The 25,622-nt window shown below is 34.9% G+C and overlaps 1 protein-coding gene across 1 annotated transcript in view; it reads left to right on the forward strand.

Moving 5' to 3' along the window:
• The window catches only part of DNAH8 (dynein axonemal heavy chain 8), a 119,279-nt gene extending 94,161 nt beyond the window's left edge, over window positions 1-25,118 (forward strand). Inside the window, exons 77-92 of the mRNA XM_066316029.1 lie at window positions 781-1,033; window positions 1,134-1,324; window positions 1,711-1,832; window positions 3,873-3,991; window positions 5,242-5,444; window positions 6,353-6,426; window positions 8,693-8,845; window positions 11,333-11,488; window positions 13,500-13,616; window positions 14,775-14,876; window positions 15,289-15,449; window positions 19,931-20,087; window positions 20,604-20,756; window positions 20,847-21,036; window positions 24,135-24,256; window positions 24,720-25,118. Of these exons, the coding sequence (XP_066172126.1) occupies window positions 781-1,033; window positions 1,134-1,324; window positions 1,711-1,832; window positions 3,873-3,991; window positions 5,242-5,444; window positions 6,353-6,426; window positions 8,693-8,845; window positions 11,333-11,488; window positions 13,500-13,616; window positions 14,775-14,876; window positions 15,289-15,449; window positions 19,931-20,087; window positions 20,604-20,756; window positions 20,847-21,036; window positions 24,135-24,256; window positions 24,720-25,007 (2,561 nt within the window). The 3' untranslated portion in view covers window positions 25,008-25,118. The remainder of the gene's footprint in view (window positions 1-780; window positions 1,034-1,133; window positions 1,325-1,710; window positions 1,833-3,872; window positions 3,992-5,241; window positions 5,445-6,352; window positions 6,427-8,692; window positions 8,846-11,332; window positions 11,489-13,499; window positions 13,617-14,774; window positions 14,877-15,288; window positions 15,450-19,930; window positions 20,088-20,603; window positions 20,757-20,846; window positions 21,037-24,134; window positions 24,257-24,719) is intronic.
• Window positions 25,119-25,622: the final 504 nt, after the last annotated feature.

The following is a 25,622-nucleotide window of genomic DNA, read 5'->3' on the forward strand; positions in this document are numbered from 1 at the left end:
AAAATTGATTCACACTAGGTCCTTCCCTTACAGATTTTGATTTATCCATCTAAGGTGAAATAAGAGAATGTACAATGGCAAGAGTATGAGGACTGTGAGGGATTTGGTGCCTATAGCATGCCCCCATATGCAACTCTAGGCACTTAGGTTTAACACCTGAACAGGTTTTGTGAAATATACCCATTTTTTTGAGAGCTTTCTGCTCCTCAGATGAGATGAGGGATCTGACCCTGGGCAAATCCTTGGGCAAATGTAAATTGGAATGACCTGGTTTAAAATTGTCTTGAAACTCTTCTGAAGTACATTACGAGCCTGAACACGATCACTTACTACCTCTGGTAGAAGAAGAATCTGGTAACAGAAAATCTGTAAGTAATTGCTGGAGATTCATGAGTATTATTGAGAGACCATTTCTCTTAGGGCACTAAGTATTTTTTACTTTGAGAGTGCTAATGAAGGGACTTAAAAATAGTTTAAGTAACTCGTTGACTATGTAGGTTGTGTGCATAAGATAGGTGACTTCTCTAGTTTGTGTTGCAAAGCTGTTGGTATGAATACGTTTAACATATTTTGAATGAATTTGCTTATGTTGGATGTAAAGATAATTTTAGTATTATATATCCTGTTTGGTCTCTATTTTAAAAGCTTTCTGTTATTCAGTAAATAATTTCATTTTTTAAAATAAATAATTTCTGTAATATGGCCTTTTGTTTTATATATACTATGAAGTGAAAATATTGTTACAAAAATGTCCTAAACATCCGCTATTTTACTTTTCAGGTTCACTAGTGGATGATGAATCCTTAATTGGTGTCCTGCAAACAACCAAGCAGACAGCTGCTGAAATTGCTGTCAAGTTGTCTGTGGCAGCAGAAACTGAAGTGAAGATTAACACTGCTCAGGAGGAATATCGACCTGTTGCTACACGTGGAAGCATTCTTTACTTCCTTCTTACAGCAATGAGCATGGTCAATAATATGTATCAAACTTCACTGGCTCAGTTCTTGAAGTTATTTGATCAATCCATAGACAGGTAGGAAGACACTGATTTTTCTTACTATTCAGATGTGTGCCTTTCTAATGTATTTGCTCTTATTAATGTCGTTTCTTTGTGCTTTGTTTTAATGATTTAGGTCTAAGAAGTCTCCTGTGCCTCAGAAAAGAATCTCAAATATTATTGAGCACCTTACCATTGAAATTCACTCATATTCTGTTAGAGGCCTGTATGAAAACCACAAATTCCTCTTTACTCTCCTCCTGGCTTTAAAAATTGATATTGAGAGAGGACATGTGGAAAACAGAGAGTTCCAAACTCTCATTAGAGGTAAGTTTTAAAAATTGTGTTATGTTAATAACATAAAAGCTAATTCAACTTTTATACTTCTATGCTATTTCAAAGTTTTATTTCTTTGTCTACATGGTTTCTATTAACATTTCTGTGGGAAGTGGGCTCGTTTAGCTTGGTAGAGGGAAACCTTAGAGGAGGCTCAATAATAACTTTTCCACACCTCTGAGAAGGCCATTAATAAGGCTTAGTTATCTTTTGGTATGAAATAAATGCTAAGTACACAAGAGTACAGGTAGTATCCTGGAGAAGATTACTTAGGTCAAAACACATAATTAAAAGAGAAATATCAATTATATGTTGACCCCTGGAATAACATGTATTTCATCAGAAAGTACATTTCATCCTGTGTTTTTTGTCCACAGGAGGTGCAGCTTTGGATCTACAGGCTTGCCCACCCAAACCATGCCGCTGGATACTTGACATGGTATGGCTAAATCTAGTGGAGTTGAACAAACTTCCACAGTTTGAAGAAATTTTGGACCAGGTGATATCTTCTAATTATCTTTTTAATATGAATAACCAGTTTTGTCATCATAATTGTGTTTCCATATAAAAATACAGAATACCAACATAGCGACGAACAAAATGGTGGTGTATTTGTTTATCTGCTTTATGGTATTTGGTATTACAGTAATTGAGGTAGAGAAAGGAGAGAAGGAACAGGAGAGAAGGAAAAAATTAAGTCAATAAAAGAGAGAGAGGATAAAAAGGTAGAGGTATCAAAAAGGCTCATGAAATTAATCTGAGTGTCAGGTTTTAGGTTACAATATTGTCTGTCTTGATTCTGGTGTATTTTGACAAGTGAATGGTTTGCTGCTTGTTTTTAAATACTCATTTCTGTTCCAAGGTTAGCAGGACATTCAGATATGATGAGCTGGCTACAAATGTATTGTTTTATGTAGACAAACACAAACTCACATGCACATAAGCTTGTAAGATGTTCAATTTGATAAATTTATTTTTCTTTTTTTTAGTGTAGTTTAGTGCTTAGGAGTGGTTACTCCCTAAGCATTTCTTGTATCTCAGTGCTCCTGGTTAATCAGGATGATAGCCAGGACAGTAAGTTCTCCTTGCTGTTACAGCATTGGCCAGCCAAGTCCATTTTGTGACGGCACATGTTGGCCTGGAAGGTAGCAGACATTTTAGCTAAATGGTTACCTGCAAGTGGTCCTGGCTGTTTCTACACCCTGGCAAGGTCCTTTCTACACCAAGGCAACAATTGGGTACATACCAGCCGAATTCTTCCAGTTTTTGTTTTATTGAGGTATCAAATAGAATATTAAGTTAGGAGAAAGTTGGAGGAGCTTTAGTTAGATTGCTCACTCTGGGTTGTTAGGGCACCAGAAGCTGATTTATAGAGAAGACCTTTCAGCAGGGCTTTTCTAGAATGTGTGCAATCAAAATTTTAGACTCCAAAATACTTAGGTGACCATGTTACCACAAAAGCTCTCCTTTTTAAATTAATTTTCAGCACTATCTTACTTTTGCCATATAATTGCTATAGTTATAATATAATTGCTAAGTTAAAAAGTAACAATTAAAATTGTATCATTAATAGATAGAAATGGAATATGAGAGAGTGCCAAATAGAATATCAATTAAAAACAAATATTGTAAAAATATCTTTTCAATACTTATTTTTATCCATTAGAAGCGCTGTTCTATTTGATTCATCATATTAAATACAATTGTATCATTATTCAGAAAATTATTTAAAGTGACTGAAAAAGGTCTGCAAATGGTACACCCAGTTCTCAAGAGGTTTCCTGTGCTTTTCTTTTTTTCATGCTGGTTTCAATTTGTTCTTCTCCTCTAAAAAAAGAAGTCCCAGATGCCTAATTTACCATAGATATCAGTGTGTATCAGTTCATTCCTTGTTCTTTTTCCAGCGATCTGCATATCTGCACTTCCAGCTAGTGCAATAGAGAATTTGCACTAGCTGACCCTCCTCAGTCACTGCATTAAAGGTTCAGTTGCATTTTCACTATGTTCTGTCCACTAGTATTCCTTGTTCTATTAGGTCAGGGGTTCTAAGAGGTGCATAAAATTGTGGTCATGTTTGTGGGTCTGGTTTATTCTTGCTCAAGCCAAAAGCTTACTAGAATATCTTACTTTTAATTTGTGATTCATTGGCTGGATAGACTGTATTGGGACACATTTTTCTGGTCCTCTTCATATTTTGTGACCAAAAAGGAATTAATTAATTAGTCAATCACCATGTGTTCCTCTTGAAGTATAGCTAATTACTGATTTTTTTAAAGTAGATGCATGTGTTTGGGAGGGGAATGCATGGGTAACTAACTGGCTTGAGAGCCTGCATCTTAACGCTGATTGCACCGATTGAATTAATGATATTTGTAATATTTTAATAGCAATTCACATGGCATATGTCTTAAATGCTATAGGCAATGTTACTTGTAATATATCCTAATATAATAATGGCCTCTCATAAAAAGCTACATTGGCAAGAGGATTTTACTGCAACTAAAATAAATTTATTTGTATGTTAATGTAATAAATTTAGATAGCTAAAAGTGACAAGGCATGGAAAAACTGGTTTGATAAAGATGCCCCTGAGGAAGAAATTATACCTAATGGATACAGTGATTCACTTGACACCTTTCGCAAGCTTTTACTCATCAGGTGAGCATCTTCAGAAATTTTGGGAAATTACACAGTTGCAACACATCTCAACCTATAAGTATGCTATCATCACAGTAGAGTAATTTTAGTTATCTCTGAGTGACATTTAATATCAATTCACCCACACGAAATATGTTTTTATTCAATTACTTCAGAGCTATCCTCTGCTGTCTAAAGGTATTTAGAGAAAATATTCTTTTTAGCTTTAAAATGGAAACTGGAGCTGTATTTCAGCCTTCTTTGAGAAGCCCATGAAAAAGTAGAATATTCCAGATAGTTTTCAAAATTTTAAGGATTTTTTTAAAAAGTAATTATTTTATATACCTTTAAACAAATATTAAAAATTTAAAAAAAAAAAAAGAGATGGTGAAAATCCAAAAAAAGTATTCAAAATCCCATGTGAAAATTGTGCTGTAAATTATATTTTTGGCATCACATAAGACCTGCAAGATCTTGGGATAAAATGGTTTTCCCCAAAGAAGCATTCAGCTGCCTTATGCATGAGATCATATCTTCCTCCATTCATTGTATATTTTCCAAGTGCTGTAACAAATAAATCAGAAAAACTGTGAAATACCCCAACAATATTATTTACTAGATTGTTTGTCTTTGGAGCAGATTCAACCTCTGCAGTAAAAAAGGCCATAATCTGAGGCTAATATATTGTTAAATGCTCTGCACCCTAACGGAGGGGACCATCTAAGTCCTAAGCATTTAAATAATCTTCAAAAACTGAAGATTTTCAAACTAATATATTTTATACAAGAGTAGTTGGGGGTTTTTTCGTAAGAAAAGCACTCATCACCAGCACAAATGCAATCCAGTGCAAAAGAATTGAGTTTGTACCCTAAAAGACTAACAGATTCAATGCATCGTCTGCAGAGTTTTACTGAAGGGCAAAACCAATCTTAAAGTTTTCTCTTTTTGTTCTCAAATACAAAAGTTCTGTTTAAAACGAAGAATATCCCAACCTAATGAATGTGCCTAGAACAAAAAATGCAATGCAAACAGTTAAGGCAAAATTGTAAGCAACTGGAAAGTATCATAAGTAGAGGGAAGACCACCAGCTCTGCCTGTTATTATTTCTGTAAAGACAAACCTACAAACATATATATGAATATATGTGTATGTATACATATATATTACGATTTTAAAAAATCCCTCTATTTTATTGAAACATCTCTAATTTGAATTGGATCTTGGAGGAAGAGGCAGTGAATTTATATTTTTGTATTTATTTTAATTTCTAGGTCCTGGTGTCCAGACCGAACACTTTCCCAAGCCAGGAAATATATTGCAAGTTCCTTGCATGAGAAATATACAGAGCCAGTTATTTTGAATTTAAGAAAAACTTGGGAAGAAAGTGACATGCGAACACCTCTCATCTGTTTCTTGTCTATGGGATCAGACCCAACTGATCAGATTAATTCCTTGTCTAGGAAGCTTAATTTGGGTATGAAAATAATTATGCATTGTCATGTGTTAAGACACAGAGGGGGAGTGTAAGTAATTTCAGAGATACTTTTTCTGAGAAGTATTTCTTAAATTCTCTTGCACTACTGTTTGTTCCTGAAACATCATCTTAGAGATAAAATAGTATTTCAAATAGAAGACAGTATGCTAACAACCATTCTTTGTGAAATTGGACAGTAATTCAAGTCTTTTTTAAATAAATTGCTATCATCCTTCCTGGTGATGGTAAGTTTAAATCCCTATCCTGCAAAGCAACTAATTCTTCTTTTAAAATTCTGTTATGGTGACAATAACATTTTCTTGTTTTAACTCTTAACTGCAGGTAAATTAAAAATTAGTAATCTGCTTAGAAGATTACTTTGTAACAAAAAATAGCTACAAGATCTACATTTGTATATTCTGGACTTCAGTTCTACATTATATGGAAGTTTTGAAAAAATGTGAATACAAACTCAATTGGGAGTAAAGCCCATATATTCTTGACATTAGTCACATTAGTATGTTTATAAATGCAGTTTTACATCTTTGCGTTGTATTTATTTACACTTTGAGAAAAATCTCTGTTCATATTTCAGATGTTCTGGTGTTGCTAAAATTTGGCACAAATTCATATTTGCAGTCATAACATTAGTCACAGTTTTTAACTTCTGTAAATATTGTGTATGTGTATTTCAATGTTATACAAAATGTCAGCGTTTAGAAAATTTATACATAATAGCATAATATGATGGTGAAGGGACTCTGCTTCCATAAGTATATAATTTTGCATTAAATTTATTTAGTTGTGCTGTATTTATATCACTGATTTGGGTTTTGGACTGAATTGAAATTCTTACTTTTTCTTAATATTGTGAGTTCATTAATCTTATATTGTGAAACATGTTACAGCATGTAAGACCATATCGATGGGCCAAGGACAAGAGGTTCATGCACGCAAGCTCATCGAGGTGTCAATGGAAGAGGTGGGGAAAAAACATTGCAATGAGTTGATTGTCTGTCTTGGTGTTCTTTTACACCCCTTTAGCATGCAGTCCCTAAAATTTTGCCTTTTTGTCTTAATATCAAGCATATCTCAGGGTGACCATGTCTTTTTGAATGCCTGAGTTTAAAAACATTTCTCTGTGGCATATATATGTGACAGTGGAGTCCAAGCCAATACTTCTGTCTGCAGTGCTACTGAGCAGCTTTCCAAAAGCAGCGCATTCCTACTTATCACTATACTGTTAACCAAGGGTAAAAGGACATTGGGTCATGGTCCTGTCCTGCAGATCCTACCTCTTTATTGGATTTTTTTTTTTCACTTTTCCCCTCCCATACGAGAGATACCTGGATGTTGCACAGCTTCAACTAAATAAAATAGTGAGTGTACATGTAGCTTAAGTTGTAGATACAGAAAGATGTTCTTGCTCCTGTTTGACATTTTCGTTACAACTCTGCTAGTGATAGGACCTCGTACTCACCAGCATTTGGTGTCTCTTCTTTCTTTCTTTAATTGTCAATCCTTTGGCTTTGATTCCCAAGCATGTCTAGGAATTTCTAAAAAGTACATAAGAATTTTTCTTTAAATGTTGTAGTGTATTTTGTTATGGCAGATGATATTCCCCAAGAGTAAAACCATAAAAAACCTAATTAGCAGCTACAGAGAGATAGTAATTGAAACCTCAAGTACAATATAAAAGTTATAGTGCAAAGGTGGCACCTTCTGGTCAGCTGGACACTTCAAGGAGTTGTGGATAGTCTTGAAAATGAAGACATACAGCCATAGTTGTCTGCAAACTCAAAATATGGGGAATCAGTCATATATCTGTATTTTGGAGGGGTAGAATATCTCCTGTAATAGAGAGCAGAACATGACTATTGGCATATAGATGTCCACCAATTTGGAAAAAGAGAAAAAAAATCTCTTTATAGCAAATGACAATTTATATTATATACAAGTGCACACATACACCTGGTATTTCTTTGTTTGTATGTCTAGAATGTCCACTGTCAACTCCCAGTTCATTGTAATGGTGAAAACTGGAGCATTCCTTCCTTTCTTTTGCCCTTAGTTTGAAGAACAAGGACACTCAAAACAGCAATCCAGTAGAGCTACCAGTAACAATTTCTGAACTACATGCCTTAGTGCTGTAGGGAGGAACACATGAATGTCAGATTGGAAACTACAAACAGAATTAGTGAATATGAAGACAAATACCTATTTGGCTTTTTTGTACCTCTGGCTAAGAGGTAATAATACAATTAAAACTGCTGTGCTGTGTTACAAGATGATAATTTTCAAAAATCAAGTCTGATTAATTTGGAAATGTACCAAACTGATTAAAGATCTCCCTCAAAAAAGCTGATCCCCATAACAGAAGGAAAAAAAAAAACCACCTTCATTTAATCTTCTTCTTTTAATATCCATCAATTCACCATAAATTTTTCAATTATATTTTTTCACCAACAGTTACTGATGTCATTTTAAATGAGCTAAAACAAAATTGCTAAAACAAAATTACAAGCTGTAATGAAATCCACTGTCCATCACTGTTTAGAACTGATTAAATAATGTCCCATTTTAATATCAGGCTTCTAATTCATCAGGCTTCAAGTGATGCTAAAAAAGCTGATTGAATTTAAATTCACACACAGAAGTTTAGAGAGACAATAATCCAACTAGAGCTTTCATGCAATTTGAGAGATGAATAAGATCAAAATAAGTGAAGGTTGAATTTCATGCAAATGCCTTTATTGCATATAAACTAATTGGACTTAGAAACTTTCAGAATCCTATTACCACCTCTTTACACTTACTTTAAATTATGTTTTTAACAAATCAGTTTTAAAAAATATGTATTCCTTAAATTTCAGCTGTTGCTTTTGCACTCACATTCTTTTGGATCTGAGCACAGAATTGCTTATCACTGATGTTTTGCTGAGAGAGTACAGGAACTTCTTTTTGCCACTAGATAGCACTGATACTTTACTTACAATATTGAGTCTGATTATGTTATTTTCCTTGAGAACAACAGAAAGTGGAAATACCTTTTGTACTTACTTATCCTATTTGCTTTATGTGTGCCAATATCCTAAAATATCAAAAGAGAATATGTATTCAGGAACAGAACAAAAGTTAAAAAAAATTATATGGAAAACCAAATTTGATTCTTACATAGACAGTTGGCTTTAGCAGTATGAATAACTTGTTCTAAATTTTATATGGTAATAATTGATATCATTGTTTAGGGAGGCTGGGTGTTACTTCAGAATTGTCACCTTGGACTGGAGTTCATGGATGAATTACTGGAGACACTTCTTACTGCTGAGATCCAGAATGACACATTCAGAGTTTGGATAACTACTGAACAACATCCTAAATTCCCAATTACACTGTTACAGGTTTGTTGGAATATTTAATTCAGGTACTTCATGAAAATTATTCTAATTAATCACGTAAATGGCAGTGGAAAAAATGGAGGAAAAAGCCCGCAAACCCAAGAAAAGAATGGACTTGTGTTACCATTGTAAATATCAATTCAAACAGGGTGGTTGCTTACCAGTAATTGGAAATTCTTGATGATCCATTATGTATGTGTGAGTCCACACTAATTCTGTACACAGAAGCACTTCAATAAAAACTATTTGGCTTTACTTGTATCCCTTTTTGCCCAATTAAATGCCTTGTGAACAGATCAATGCCCACAAACGTTTTTCCTGAGAAGGATTTCAGATCTCCCTATAATAAATAAATAAATTATAAATGTGGTAGAACACACATGGATAACACATCTCAGAGAACATCATCTACCCAATTTCTTTGGATGAGCTATAAATGGCTGTTCTGTAGATCTCAAGGACACACTTTTCGTCAGGACCAGGAAAAATCCCTTCACTCTTACAAAGTACACTTAAATCACTGATGATGGTTCCCAGCACTCTTACAGTGGGTCATAATGCTACTTAATATCTACTGTAATAGCTGTATGTTGGCATTTCTATGTTTCCTTTCCTCTAAAAAACAGTGTAAGTCTCCTTAGTGGTTCTCATTCTCTCTGACTAAAGATAGATACCTCACCTGACATACAGGATGTGAAGGGGGAAGGGCTCCTGTCTTGAAAGAGTCAAGAGACATCGTTCAGTAAGAATTGTCTGTCACCATGGTCTGTGTATGGAAAGCTAGGTGTATGGACTCCTATGTTCTCTCAACAGAAAGTGAAATCATCCTGCGTCTCCAAGGGGTTTAAGAATAGTATATATGAGGTATATAGACATACAGTTTGCTAAAAGTGAGAAAAGAAAACTCAGATCAATCTTCACTGCATTTATCTCAAATATTTCACATGTGATTTCCCACTATCCCATGTCACATTACCTGTTAAAATGTTAACATATTCAGGGATTCCAGAACAAGAATAATTGACAAACCAAAGCCCCTTCTCAGAAGAAAAAAGAATGATTCGCTTTGCTTTTTTAAATACAGAATTTTCATCAAGAACTGAACAGGATATCCTTTGAAATGTGGAAACATTGATTTTTTGCATGTTCCAATTCAGTCCAACAGTAACAGGCACACAATAAGGTGTGTCCATGGGCTGCCTGGCATTTACTGTCCATTCTGTACAGTGTAACACTACCCAAGTTAGACAGACAAGTACTTACAGCTGGAGAAAAAAAAAAATCTTCATTTTTATTTGGGTTCCTCAAGCATTTTTAGTTGTCTTGAGCAGCAGAGATTCTGGTAGGGCCAGTCTGTGTGTGAACTAATACATTGTTCCATGTGCTTTATCCAGCACTGGAATGCAACAGACCATAGAGGTAAGTAGTTACGACATTCTCTGATGTGAAAACCTGTACCTATTAGCACTTTTCCAAATAATTTGCAGGTATGGTTTGAAAATTAAAATTGTGTAGCCACTCTTCCCATTAGGCAGTGTGCATTTAGCTAATGGGCTGAATTCTAAGGAGCTGTGGCAATTTACTACTGCAAATATGGATTCAATGCCTGCTGACCACAGTGCTCAGGAATATTCTCTGGTGAATGTAATTTGCTGCTGTAGAAAGGCACAGAGTCCAGAGTAGCCACTGTGGACACAAAGATCTGATCTGCGGAGGAGTGAGATTTCTTTGTATTTACTGTGAAATTCTGGGAACAGAAATACAATGCTGTTCTTCTAATTTATACTGGATGCTTCTCTTCCATCATTCACTCATTCAATCAGTGATATAAAAGCCTTCTTTTATATCATGGTGGCTGCTTTTATGTCATTGATGAAAATTTTTTGGTCCATGGCCAAGTGTCAGTGATGGCTGTAACCAACAGAAATTAAAGGTCTGTATTTGAAGTCCTTCATGGCCTAATAATCTAGTATGACTGCAGAAGAGAAGGCTTTAGGAAGACCTTATTGCAGCCTTTCAGTACTTGAAAAGACCCATAGGAAAGATGAGGACAGACATTTTAGTATGGCCTGCTGCAACAGGGCAAAGGGTTCTGGTTTTAAACTAAAGGTTTTATTTAGATTAGTTATAAGAAATAAGCTAATTTTTACAATGGGGGTGGTTAAGCACTGGAACAGGTGACACCCAGAAAGGTGGTGGATACTCCATCCCTGGAAACATTCAAGGTCAAGCTGAACAGGATTCTGAGCAGCCTGATCTATTTGAAGATGTCACTGAACATTGCAGGGGTGGACTAGATGGTCTTTAACTATTCTATGATTCTGTGTACTCCTTTACTCCTTTTATGCAGTTTAAGTACATATCAACTTTATTTCTACCAGGCTTCAGTAGTTTACATTTTATTTATAACTAGTAGTTGTGACATTTTCATATGTTGCTATTTTTGTTTCAGTAAACAATTCCAATTCCTTTATATTTTTCTTGTGACAGATTGCTATAAAATTCACAAATGAACCTCCACAAGGCATACGTGCTGGACTGAAAAGAACATTTTCTGGAATTAGTCAGGATCTGTTAAATGTTAGCAACCTGCCCATGTGGAAACCTTTGCTTTACACTGTAGCTTTCCTGCATTCTACTGTTCAGGTATTTCTTAAACGGTTTGCACATAGTGATATAATATATGGAGTCAGTCTAGTAGAGGTTCCTGAAAAAACACATTCTGATATTTGTCGTAGCATAATGCTGCAGGACTAAAGCTGTAATCTGTGTTTCAAGGTTCATTATTCTCTCTCTTTTTTAATAGCTTTTAAACAATTCTCATACGATGGGCATTTAGAATTTGTTTTTTCTCATCTAACTTCAGCTGATCGAAAGTTAGTCATTGGGTATACAGGAAAATTTTCTCTCTGTAGTCAATAAAACCAGATAAGCCTGCTGAAACAGAAAACCAGCTTAACTGTCACAGCTGTCTTTCTCTAAGAGTGAATATTTTACTAGAGATGTATCTCTCTTTCTCTCCATTGGTTTTAAAGGCGATCCAGATGCCTAACTTAGAGTAGCTATTTTCTAGATGGCTAAAATGAAATAAAATTCTTGTCATATCTGTGTCAATATGTTTTCTACATTAATTCCCAGTGTGAGAACAATGATATCTATAGATTGTACTCTAAAGATAAGTAAGTTTTGAGATCACAATAAATCCTAATAATTTGAGCTCTCTGAATGTAGCTCCTTTTCACCAACGATCTCAAAATAGTTATACATCACTGTTTAAGTCTTATGTTCTACTGAGCAGCTTGTATTTTTGGTGTAGGCAGCTGGTGAGAGAAGGACAATTTGTTGATGTTCACTGTTAAGATACAGCATTCTGCATTTTTTTTCCTTCTTCTACATTTCTTAAACAGTGGAAATGCTGTTCTGTGTACTGCCTCAGGATTATAGTGTTCTTGTGGAACTAGAAGATCTATGCTTATTATTCAACCCATCAGTATTTTAAAAAACTATTGCAGCTATTCATCTATTAAGAAGTTTTATTTATGAATTGCCAACCAGCAAGCAATATATACATTGTCTTGCCTTTAAACTGACCAATTCCTAATATCCTTTGGTGACAAGATCATTATGATAAATATAACTTAAGAAGTATATCAAAAAACTTGGCAATAAATTATTACAATTTTATGCATGGTATTATTGTTTAATGCTGTCTCATCTGCTTATAAACAGTATTTGATTTTGAAAAATAAAAGGTGAGGGCTTTTTTCATTCTAGATATTTTTAAATATTTTAGCTAGGCTGCCTAAATATTACTTCAGGTGTCAAAAACTGTCAGTGATTGCTGGTAATATAAAATCTCATAAATATGTTATCAGTTAATTTAAAAATGTAATTTTTTAATTTGATAAATGTCAGCACTATTCAGAAACCTTAGTTCTTAACTTCTTGAATTAATTTGTTTGACATTCTGAAAAAAATCACTGAGCAATTTAACTGAGGTTATTTTAACAAATTTGTATGAAATCTAATAGTGCTGGATGTTGGAAGTATTTGGGCTACAGAATATTTATTCTTTTACTTTCATAGTTGACTATTTTTCTGTTATTACAACTGTTATCACTTGATTCCAAACAGGTATGCAATAATAAATTTGAATAATGTAATGGTGGCAACCTTAAAATAAAGTTGTGAATTTTGAAAAATGTGCATTAAAAAAAACCAATGAGACAAAAGTGGCAATATAGAACTCTTTGGAAAACTGAACATAAATATAGGAGCTTTGAAATTTGAAACTATCATTAGTCGATAGTATATGTCAAAAGAAATTAAAAAGCTGTATAATGCTAAATTAATTAATTACTTAATATAAAAATCTCATTATCCACAGAGAAGTGAGGCATTGCAAACCTGTGACTTATAAATTGATTAGTAAAGTTATTAATAAATTATTTTGTTGCTTTTTGTATAAATATTTATCCCTCATGGTATAACTTAGCTGTATTACTGATGTGTATGAGGCATACACCCATTTCCTTGGCTACCTTTCTTCTCCAGTTCAATTCTTTATTCCACTGGTATTGCTACTATTGAAATTTATTAAGGAGACAAAATTACAAGTTGTTTAATAAATACATTTGGTTTTAATTTTATTCCTAAGGAGCGACGCAAGTTTGGACCTTTGGGTTGGAATATTCCCTATGAATTCAACTCAGCAGACTTTACAGCCAGTGTTCAGTTTATACAAAATCATCTAAAAAAAATTGACATCAAGAAGGTGAATACTAAAGTCTGTATATAGTACATGTTAATGCTTTGTACAGCACCAGCAATTGTTTTTTCCTCACGTTTATCATAATTTACTCATCGCTATTCATTTAGTGCCACTTCTAATGATCAAAGGTTGAGGTTCTCTGAAAGGAAAATCAAGCTGAAATATTTTATGTGCTGTCATGCATGTAAAAGTACATATTTGTTAAGAACTGTAAAATTTGTTTTTCTTTTTCACTACTATATCCAAAATAAACAAGTCTGTGTGTTATCTGTTTGGGAAAGGGAGCTAAAATACTTACCAAGTTTAACAGAGCAAATCAAACTTCTCTACAGCTACCGTTTGGTCTTCTATTACTGAGCAGGGGATAGCCATTCCTTATGAAGCAGCACTTGGCCAAGAGAGAAAGATGAGAAATAGGGAGAAGAGGTGGGGAGGGTGGAATGGAGGGTAAGAAGAGATGCAATAGCAGCTGTGAGTGATTTCAGGTCATACAAGTAATAATGAAATATATGATATATATGTATTTTTATACATATTATGAGATTTTACTCATATGCCTCGGGGCATATGAGGAGTGGCTGAGGGACGTGAGGGTGTTCAGCCTGGAGAAAAGGAGGCTCTCTTGTCACTCTCTACACCTCCCCAAAAGGAGGTTGTAGACAGGTGGGATCAGCCTCTTCTCCTAGGCAACCACCAACATGACAAGAGGACACAGCTGCAAGCTGTGCCAGGAGAGGTTTAGGTTGAACATTAGGAAGATTTTCTTAGTGGAAAGGGTTGTCAAGCATTGGAATGGACAGCCCAGGAAGGCTGTGGAGTCACTGTGCCTGTAGATGTTCAAGAAACAACTGGACATGGCTCTTAGTGGCATGGTCTAAATTGGTGTTTGGTCAAAGATTGGACGTGATGATCTTAAAGGTCTTTTCCAACCTAAATGATTATGATGATCCTGTGATTCTATATTTATAACAGCAGGATCAAGCCCAGCTCTTCTATTAAATCACAAAGTTCAGCTCAGTAAATACATTCAAAATAAAGTATTCTTTTCATTTTATTTTTTCAGTTTACATTTCAGAGCATTATGAGCTTCAGATTACAATTAAATGGCAATCTTCTTACATATAATGACCATAGTCTTTCATGTACTTTGCTTGCATCCAGGGGATATCATGGAACACAGTACGCTACATGATTGGAGAAGTACAGTATGGAGGCCGAGTCACAGATGACTATGATAAACGCCTTCTTAATTGCTTTGCAAGGGTAGGTGACCGTGGAAATACAGTTATTTGGCATTTTTATTGGCAGCTGCAATACAGAAATCAGAAGGCCGCCTTTCTGCTGAATATGCACTTCACTAGTTTATATGACTTTTAAAGTAAAAAGAATTTTTCAAAACATCATTCCTTGGCAGTGAGGGTCTTCCCCTTGGTTTCTCTTTGGTGAGGAGCAGAAGCTTAAAAAGACTTAGCTGACAGTCAAACTTAGTAGACATAACTCTTAATGATTTACAGGTGTATTAAAGTAAAATTAGATGCAGTAGCTGAAACCTAGTCCTCCAAGAGTAAAAGTGAGATTAAAAAACTCTCTAAGTAGCAAAATAATTGAGATTAAAAAGTTCTTTAAATAGCAAAATAATTGTTGTCTTTCTTTCTTCCCCATGGATTTTTCATAGGTGTGGTTTAGTGAAAATATGTTTGACAGCGCTTTCTGCTTTTATACTGGGTATAAAATTCCAGTATGCAAAACCCTGGAACAGTACTTTGACTACATCCAGTTACTCCCTGCCATGGACACCCCAGAGGTGTTTGGTCTCCATCCCAATGCAGATATTACGTAAGTAGGCCTCAACACATTGAAGATGAGAATACTTCTTTTAGAATTTGGAAACAAATCCCTATCAAATATTTAAGTAAAGTATATTTTTCATAGGAAACCTAGGATTCGTGTGAATTTCTCTGTTGAGTGGAACACTTTCTGTGTATGTACATTTTAATAAATGCAGTATCTTCACCTACATTTTACTTGTCCTTTTAAAGAAGTTGGAACTCTTACTACTTACCCCTCATGATTTTATTTTTTTTAATTGAAAGCATTACGAAACTTTTACATGAACATGTGATAGGTGGTTCTATACAGTTCAACTAGAGAAAGTTTCTATTATTTGCCTTCTGTTTCAAGCAGTTTATTTTTCTGTGCACACTTGTTGAATGATTCTCTGGATAGTCATTTGGTTTACAAGCATGCCTTTGGGTGCAACTACAAATTTAGGTTGCAATCAGTCCTGCTATTTCCATTATTTAAAAGAGGCTTTTAAATTGCACCAAGTACTAACTCCATTTAAAATTTTATCTTTGACTGAATTCACTCTTTTATTCCAAATAATCCAATAACAGCTTGCCCTTTATTTCTTTCTAATTTTATATGCCCTGTGAAACGATATGAACATCATCATATCTTTTTCACTGAAGTTCTTAATAATTCTTCCATGAAATATTGCATTTTCATATGCAGTATGTCCACATTCCACATTCATTGTTTCTCCATGTAGCTATTTTTCTACTTTTAAATAAAACAAATGCTATTTAAATGCCGAGCTGCTGTGAAAACATAACATCATCTAATAATTTTGGATGAAAGAATAATTTCCCACAATTTTTCAGTCTCAGAGCTGAGAGGCTGATGCCATGTCAAGAGGCCTGTATTCTAAGTATGCTGTGAGAAGAGTATACACAGTTTTATTGTCAACGCTGCCTAGCACATACTGCTGTTATGCCTGTGAAGAAAAGAATCTTAAGACTAGATTCTGTTTCAAATCATTATCTGATACTTGCAAGACCTCCGTCCCAGAAATGATTAAAGAAAGAAGAGCCAAGATTTAACAGTGAACTAAACAAAGTTGTGAAGAGAGACAGGCTTTAGATCCAAAATTAGGCTTGTAGGAGAGCTAATTTATAGGGGGAAGCTTGAGACTAACACTGTTGGGGCAGCTTTAGTGAGTAGGAACAGCTCTCTGCTTTCTCTTTAGTGCTCAGTTTTTCTTCCACTTGGTACTTCGCCTATTCCTGTTAGTTTAGCCTCTTTTTTTATTTTTTTTTCCTTTTTTCTTTCTGTTTCTGTAGATTTTGCTTTGTAGGTATTTCTTTAGAGCCTGGGGAAAATGTTCAACAGCTTCATGCTTTTTTCCATGTCTTATCACAGTCTGTTATAAGCAACTATGCACAGCTGCTGTGTCTGAATTTCATCTTTGACGCACAGACCAAATGGATTAGCATCCCATACAATATAAAAAATTCTAATTCTCCTTCTAATATCTTGTCAACTCATCTCGGAGTATGCAGCAGGCTGACTGAAACCCTGAGAGAGCCAAGACCTCTCCATGTTACTATTACTCAGGACAAGAAAAATCTTTTCTCTCACTAATTTACTGTGGCAGTTTTACAGTTCAGCCAAAAGATCAATCTGTTGGTTCCAATTGTAAGGCTTCAATGAATTTCAATGCTTTCATTTAGGATTAACACCTGAAGTCATTGAGAATGATTTTAACTTGCTGTATGAATCATAGACTCTGCAAAAGACACATACTTAACAGGTGTCTGAGCAGGAAATGAATATTCTGACAATCCTGCCAAAACCCTTTCCCAATTGGTTCCCTACTGAAGCTTTAAATGTAGCTGAATTTTTGTTAAGCTATGGAAAGCTTATGAATGTAAGGTTTTGAACACTGTGCTGCAATAGATATTGCTGTTTTCTACACAAAGCTGAGGCAATGTGTCTGTCACATGCATTTTTTCTTAGTTTTCACTTCCAATACAAAATCCCTGTTGGCAGAGATTCCAGCTATCAAATAATGACAGTAGGTTACATCCAAACTCTTGAGAAAATACTCTTATAATGCTTTTCAGAGTAAATAAAAATCAACAGAAAATTAATTTTCTTTTATCTTCTTATGACACAATTCACTTTAAAATACTGCTTTGGGGAAAAAAACAATATATAAGTAAGCACTGAGTGCTTTATCTTACATACTTTAAGACAATACTGACACTATAAATGAGATTCATTTAATGTTGCCGTAGCTTCCTTTATGGTTACTCTAGACTTCTTAAACAGCAATAGAGAAAAATAGATCTTTGTAAAGTGCATTTTCTCTCATCACAAAGTAGATATCTAAAATACATGAGCTGAATTGGGCAATCTAGACAAAAAGCTTTTATGGAGACATCTACACGTAAATATCCATATGTGATGAGGGTCAACCCATCACGTGTGACTGATCGTGTTATCAGGAGCATGGTACTTCCTTTACAGACTTCTGCCATCTTTTTATTGTTATTGTTTGCATCTATACTTACTTTTATTTGTAATCTAAAGGAAAGTGAGTTTTTCCAAAGCCCAGAAAAATTTTGTTGCACAGTGGTTTTTATGTTAAATATGCCCCAGTGGTATGTAAATGAAATTTCTTCTTGGCATTTTAATTTCACTTCCACACTAGAAAATTATTTTTAATTATGTAAAGATCGAGATACAACTTTTTGTCTTTTCTATTTTTCTTAACAAAAAAGCCTAGTTCAAATAGTAATTGTTATTTTTATAAGATTCACATAATTTCTCCTCTTCAGAAGATTCCTAGCTTGTGTCTTTGAAGTAAGGAATATCACTAACCTTTGATTCTGTTCCTTTGATTCTATTTTTCAAAAGCTATTTTTCAAAAGTTCTCTCCTTTTCTCTTAAGTTTGTATACTACATTATTTTGAAAATAGTTTCTATTTTTTTTAGAGTTAGAGAGACCGTTTTTTAAATTCTGTAGTTTATTATAATTTGATTTAATAATCAGGGAACCTACACCTTCTACACATAAAATAAACCTACACATAAAATAACCTGACAGCAGAATTGGAAGAATGGTGCTTACAGTATGAATAGAAAGGTTCACATCTCTCTAATCACTACTTGTTAAATCAGCAGGACAGAAAGTAAAGGTTACAACCACCAGTATGTCATCCAAATTACCAATGAGTCCAAGAGAAATTTTATCCTTTCTGCTCATACATGGTCTTAAATAAATCTTTTATTATTTTAATGGGGCCATAAATTGAAAAAAAGCTTGAGAGTTTTGAGTCTAAAGTCAAGGGTTATGAAAAACCTTGAAAGCCCCCACCATTCCAACTTTTAGAAGCAGAAATTATATCCTCTGAGAAGCAAACTCCCAGTAGTATTTTTTCTATTTTTCTGATTTATAGTCCTTATAATTGCATTCACAATTTTTTTTTGCTAAAGTACTGTAGTATCTAGTTTCTCTAATACTGTGACACTGCATCCAAGGCATCTTTAGGGCTGTAGGAGTTCACGCATTCTATCCTTGGTTTCATGTGTTATATAATTATGTATGACAAAGTTATAGAAGGAGATGGGTGTCATATGAAAGTTGAAGAGTAAAGCTGACATGCAAATCTATGCTTTGAATCAGTAAGAATGTATGTCCTACATCACTCATTGATGTATGTTCCTAGTGTAGCTGATTGCAGAAGTTAAAAGTAGGCATTGCTAACACTTCATTACTTCAGGCTTTCTTTCTTACTTCCTCTCACAGCTCTATGCCACTGGATAGCACTGTAAGAAAAATACTCCTATAATTCTTCTGTTGAAGGACTGGTGTGGTCTACCATCTTTCATTATCCAATGCTACACAAATTTAACTCACATTTTTGTATCGACTCAGATCATTAATTTACATTTGCACTGCCCATGGTTCACTATGGAATAGAAGTTTTTTACCTGCAGTGCTGTAAATCTAGCAGCTCTTGTCATTAATCCTGAAACATCTCAAAGCAGAATGAATTTACTAATTATTAAAGTTAGGGCAGCTTGCAGAGTTATGCCTCCACCCTTTCCTGCTTCTGCATTACACTTTTAAGAAGTAATTAAATGAGGCAAATACTCTTCTTTGTTACAAAACTTCTGTTGCTTCTCAACAAATGTCTCTTTAGATCTTACTCAGGAATATGCCATTTCCTTCCCTTTCGTCAGAATCTCTAGTATGGTAGGTTTTTCTGCCACCTTACCTCATTCTTATCCCTGGATTAGACACACAGCAAGCGTATAACAGGGAAGAGGGAAGTTCATATTCTTAAAACCACGGTAAACCAAACCTTCCTGATCAGTGTATTATGGTTGGTGCAGGATGCAAAGGGAAAACAGTTTTGTGCGAGTTTCGATTTGACTTCATGGCACACTGTTTTTTGTGTGTTCTACAAAGTTATCATTAACTATTAAAAAAATCTGTATAACTTCTAACATATTTCTCATCATGTCAGATACCAGAAAAACACATCAGCTGATGTTCTAGATACTATCACCAACATTCAGCCTAAAGAAAGTGGTGGCGGATCTGGAGAAACTCGAGAAGCAGTTGTTTATCGTTCAGCGGAAGACATGCTAGAGAAACTTCCTCCAGATTACGTACCTCATGAGGCAAGCTAATCTTAGTCTTGTTTTACTGTTCTCTCTGTTGAGTTTTCACACTACACATTCCAAAAAACACACACCGAATTGTACAGAGGATCACATAAGTAGTAGCAGATTCAAGTAAGGAACCAACACCCTTATTGCTACCGGCATGAATTGGTATGAAGATTTTTTTAACTACAATCAAGACATCTAACAATTGGCCATGGACATATGTTAGGGAGACTGCAGTTGGACTTTCAAAGCTACTTGTGAAAACAGGAAAAAAATCAGTCTCGACAGTTTGTGGTAGCAGTCTTCTGGGCCTTCTGGGGGAAGTCCTGTTCTAGCAAAATCATGAGTAATTGGGTAGTATCAGACAAAAAGTGAAAACTGCGGCAGTTTTAAGGGGATAAATGTTGAATAATATACAAATCTAATATTTATATTTCTGAACACACAGAAAGTTAAGATGTTGCATACTACAACAGCATTTCAACAATTTAGACTTAACCAAATTTCTTCTGTGCTTTTATAATTTAGGTAAAGGCTCAGTTAGTCAAAATGGGAGCACTTAACTCTATGAATATTTTTCTTCGTCAAGAAATTGACCGCATGCAGAGGGTGATCACAGTTGTCCGCACCAGTTTGAATGATCTGAAACTAGCCATAGAAGGAACTATTGTTATGAGTGAGGCAAGTAAAGTACTTTTACTACATCTGGAATACTGTGCTTTAAACTATTAAATTGATTTATTTACTCTGAATATTATTTCATTCTTTCAGAATTTAAGAGATGCACTTGATAACATGTATGATGCTCGAATCCCTCAAGTATGGAGAAGAGTATCTTGGGAGTCTTCCACACTTGGCTTCTGGTTTACTGAACTTTTGGATAGAAATGCTCAATTATCTTCTTGGATATTTCAAGGAAGACCAAAGGTGTTTTGGATAACTGGATTCTTTAATCCACAAGGTAAGGTTACTGAAAAGACTTGAGTTGTAATGTATTGAATAGTAATTTAATGGTTATAATGCTAGAGTGCATCACAGAAACCGAGATGAAAAATGGGTTCAATGTGCACTCACAGCACAGAAAGCCAAGCTTAGCCTAGGCTGCATCAAATAGAGCATGGCCAGCAGGGCAAGGGAGGTGGCTCTTCCCCTCTGCTGTGGTGAGAGCCCACCCAGAGTGCTACATCCAGCTCTGGGGCCCTCACAGAGAGGACATGAACCTGCTGGAGTGAGTGCAGTGAAGGGCCATGAAGATCAGAGGGCTGGAGCACCTTTTTTGTCACAGAAGAAAGAGAGAGTTTGGACCATTCAGCCTGGGGGAAAAGGCTCTGGGGGTGACCTTCATAGAACCTTCCAGTACTATAGGGGGCTACAAGGGAGCTGGAGAGGACCTTTTCACAACTGCATGTAGTGGTAGGACAAGAGAGGACAGATTTAAATTGAAAACTGGTGATATTATGTATATGAAGAATTCTTTGCTTTGAGGATTTAAGGTAGTGGAACAGATTGCCCAAAGAACCGTGGGTGCCCCATTCCTAGCAGTGTCTAAGGCCAGGTTGGCTTGGGCTTGGTCTAGTGGAATTCTGTATTTCTACTTTTTGTGTGTGTGTGTATGTGTATGTGTGTGTGTGTGTGTGACCCTGCCCATAGCAGAGGAGTTGGAACTTGTTGACTTATAAGGCCCCTTTCAACCCAAACCATTCTATGTGATCCTATGGTTCTCTGATCTTTTAGTCTGACCCAAAAAAATCAGTATCTATATTCCAAGAAGGAAAACGTGGTTAATAAATAAAATAACTTATCTTGCTGACATATTGTAGCATGATATTATGCAACTTCTAAAGAAAGTATACTTAATGGGAATGATACAGCTTTTAAAGAAAATACTATTTTTCTCTGGTTTGAAACTGTTTAACTCATTCCAAACTGTAAGCTGTGAGTATGGAAGACCTTTAATCTAGAGCAAGATGTTATAGTAGCAAAAAAATTACTTTTACAGTACAGTAAGAGCAATCTCTTGACTGGAATAACATCATCAGAGACATGGCAGAGTCCCCATTTCTGGAGGTTTTCAAGATGTAATTGGACTGTGCTAGATAATCTCATCTAGTCTTCCCTTTCCCATGAAAGGTTGGACCAGGTGAACTACTCGTGTCTCTTCCAATGTGGGCTGTTCTATGATTTTATGAATGTGCAATTGTACCAGAATTTATAGCAGTTCTTTGTCTTTCACAGAGAATCATCAAAGTGCAGTTTTACAATGTATCCATTTCACAGGTTATTTAATGAACAGTTTCTTCAAATGCATCAAAGATATGCTGTGAAGTACAAGTAAACATTATCTATCATTATCTGTTATAACTTGATATTTTTATCATTTAGAGGAAAGAGGAAGAAAAACAAATTTTAACCATCTCCATTACTAAAAACCACCATTACCTTATGAGGTGTGTGTTCTTAGGAGAATCTCCTTCAGCTTGCACAACTACCCACACAAAATTCTCATAAGAAATTTCTGTGTTACAGCTATGTGGGTTTTTTGGGTTTTGTGTTTTGTTTTTATTTTTCTTTTAATTAGAATTAACTTATGAAAATTTTGAATGTTATATGAGTTACCTTTGCTTTGTGATCCTTCTGTTCTTACTGGGCTTCCTACTGCCTGAACTGTAAAAAGTACTAATACCAAAGTCTATTTTGGAGTCATTTTCAGAAACAGCTGAGGTGCCTGGGGTACTTCCAATTTATTATTTAAAGATGGTATTGGGATGCCAGTCAAAACTTCACTCCATTTTTATCTTAAGTGGCACAGCTGATAAGCATACTGATCTCTGGTCATTCAAAAGCAGCACTCACAGTGGTGTAAAAGATAATGGACCACATTCTTTCAACAAATGAAAACATCTGGCCTAACAGGCAACAAACCTGAGATACAGATGGTTTTGAACTTCATTATTGCTTCAATCTCTGTGTTAAAAAAACCCCAAAAGTAGTCCTGCAGCTAGAGAGAGGCTTGCTAAGTGCAAAATGTATGCTGTGCGTAGGGGTGAGTTGAGTATATTTGTAATATCACACTGTATTTGTAATAATACTCACCAGGAAATTCACTATAAAGTATGCAGTTCTCTATGTTAAATTCTCTTTCTTTGTCTCGATCTCTATGACTCTCAATTCCAAGCAGTTCTTCATCTTGTAGCTTAAAACAGCAGATACTGAGTTTTTGATGGCTCCATTATTATCTTCTGTCACACAGAGAAACAATCAGGTATTTGGTACTAGTGTTCCTGTTTTTGTAGCTTTTTCCTTTATAACACAATCAAACCTCTTTGCTGCTCAGTCATCTGTGCTTTAACTATTCAGCCCTTTGCATCTCAAACCTTTCTTATTTCAAACTCCTGTAAAGTCTGTTCAAAACAATACTCTAACAAATCACCTAACTTGCTGCTCAGTTATGTCATCCTCTACCTTCACTTCTGTCTGACACCATTTTTTCCCCTAACAAAACATACATTTTCATTCTTTGTAGGCACTGCATTGACTAGATTCTCCACACTCACATAGTTATTTTATTATCATATTCAGACACATATTTTCTGTTTTTCAACCATGAAATCCATTCTAATTCTTTGATTTAAAACAGTCCCACCCTTTAGCTAAGTTGCCTTTACAAAAACATCAGCTCACACAGTGGATAACTTGTTTGCCTTGAAATTCTTTCTTGAAAGACATCTTTATCATGGATCCTGTGGTTGATTGCCTTATGACAATTTGTAAATCAGTGTCCTGACCAAATATTTCTCAATAGAGTAATTTAATAGAAGGAAAAAAAGTTCATGCCATTAAAAAATATTTTTCTCGGTGTAATGCACACTTACGACACTTTTGTCACTTGTTCCTATTTTGATCCCAAAGCAAAGTTTGCTATCATTAGTCAGGATGCTCATTTTCAATACAACTCTGATTATCTGTCTACAAATTCAGTGCAGAACCATCCTAATAACTGAGCAAGATTTTACTTTATCATGTGAGATAAATACTATATGTCTGGCTTAATTTCTCAAGGATTCCTGACAGCAATGAAACAAGAAGCAACTCGAGCACATAAGGACTGGGCTTTAGATAAAGTTGCAGTACATAATGAAGTGCTAAAGCTAACCAGAGAAGAAATCACATCATCTCCTTCTGTATGTATGACATGCAAAGATGTTTCAGTGTTAATTTTGGTATTTAGTTTACATTATGCATAGATGAGTTATTTTGGACTGACATAGGAAAAAGTTACTAATGTCTTCACCTTAATGTTTTTGCTTAGGATAGATGCCAAATACTAATTATGAAGATTTGATTTAAGTTAGAAAAATGTTTAATTAAAATAACTGTTTCATTGTACCACCTGTTGATTTTTAGAATTTATAGTAAAGTTTACATGAAACTTTTTAGTATATAGACTTTATTAAACAACTTCTGTTACCCTCCATTTCAGTAGCATTATCTTCTAAAAAAGGGTTATATTATAGTTTAAAATGAAATAGTTTGCAGAGATTCAGTGTCAGACATTTTTTGCTATAAAACATATATTTCTTTTAATGGTTTAAGACAATTATTGTGCTTTATATGTTGTGATGTATCTGCTTCCTCTTCACACAGGAAGGAGTATATATCTATGGGCTCTACTTGGAAGGTGCAGGCTGGGACAAACGAAGAAGCATCCTCGTTGAGTCAACACCAAAGATTCTTTTTGTCCAGCTGCCTGTGCTCCATATGTATGCTGTTGATTCAACCAGACCTAGGGATGCCAAGCTCTATGTTTGTCCTCTTTACAAGAAGCCCAAGAGGACAGATTTGAACTTTATTACAGAGGTATTTTTAAGGACAGCAAAGTCTCCAGACCACTGGATCCTGAGAGGAGTGGCTCTTCTCTGTGACATCAAGTAAGATGATTTTCCTACTATGACAGAAGAGAAATATGTGGCACACATAACAAATTAAGTGTATGATTCTTCTACTGCTCTTTATTTGATGGCTACTTGTCATTATACTAGAAATTGCATTTCAGTCTCGGCTTACTGATTTTTTTTTCTCTGCTTTCAGTAAATTCAGTTTGCCTTGACTGTTGACAGTTTAAAAGTAAATCTTTCCAAATAAGTTCATTGCTTGTAGTCTTTGAAATATGCATTATATTACTTTAAATGGATACTTGCTTTAATAATGTCAAATAAAATGTTATTAAACCTTAAAAAAGAAAAACTTTGTTTTTTTACGTTGTTTCATATGTACAACTTTCAGCTTGTGTTTTAGTGATGTATGACAACAGAATTTGAAATCTCTTATGTACAAATTTAAGTTCTTAGATTCTCCATAATACACACCTTATTTTCTACAAGTCTGCAAGAAACTATATGACAGAAAAATATATTTGATCCATATTTTTTGCTTGGGCTTTCTCAGAGCTCACTTGTTCTTGTTAAACTATCTAGATTAAGCAAAACTACACCAGGAATGTTTGTGTCTGGAATATCTGACAGAGACCAGTATGTTTTCTGTCCAGTT

This window comes from Sylvia atricapilla, chromosome 3 (assembly GCF_009819655.1).
Source record: "Sylvia atricapilla isolate bSylAtr1 chromosome 3, bSylAtr1.pri, whole genome shotgun sequence".
NCBI classification, from domain to species: Eukaryota; Metazoa; Chordata; class Aves; order Passeriformes; family Sylviidae; genus Sylvia; species Sylvia atricapilla.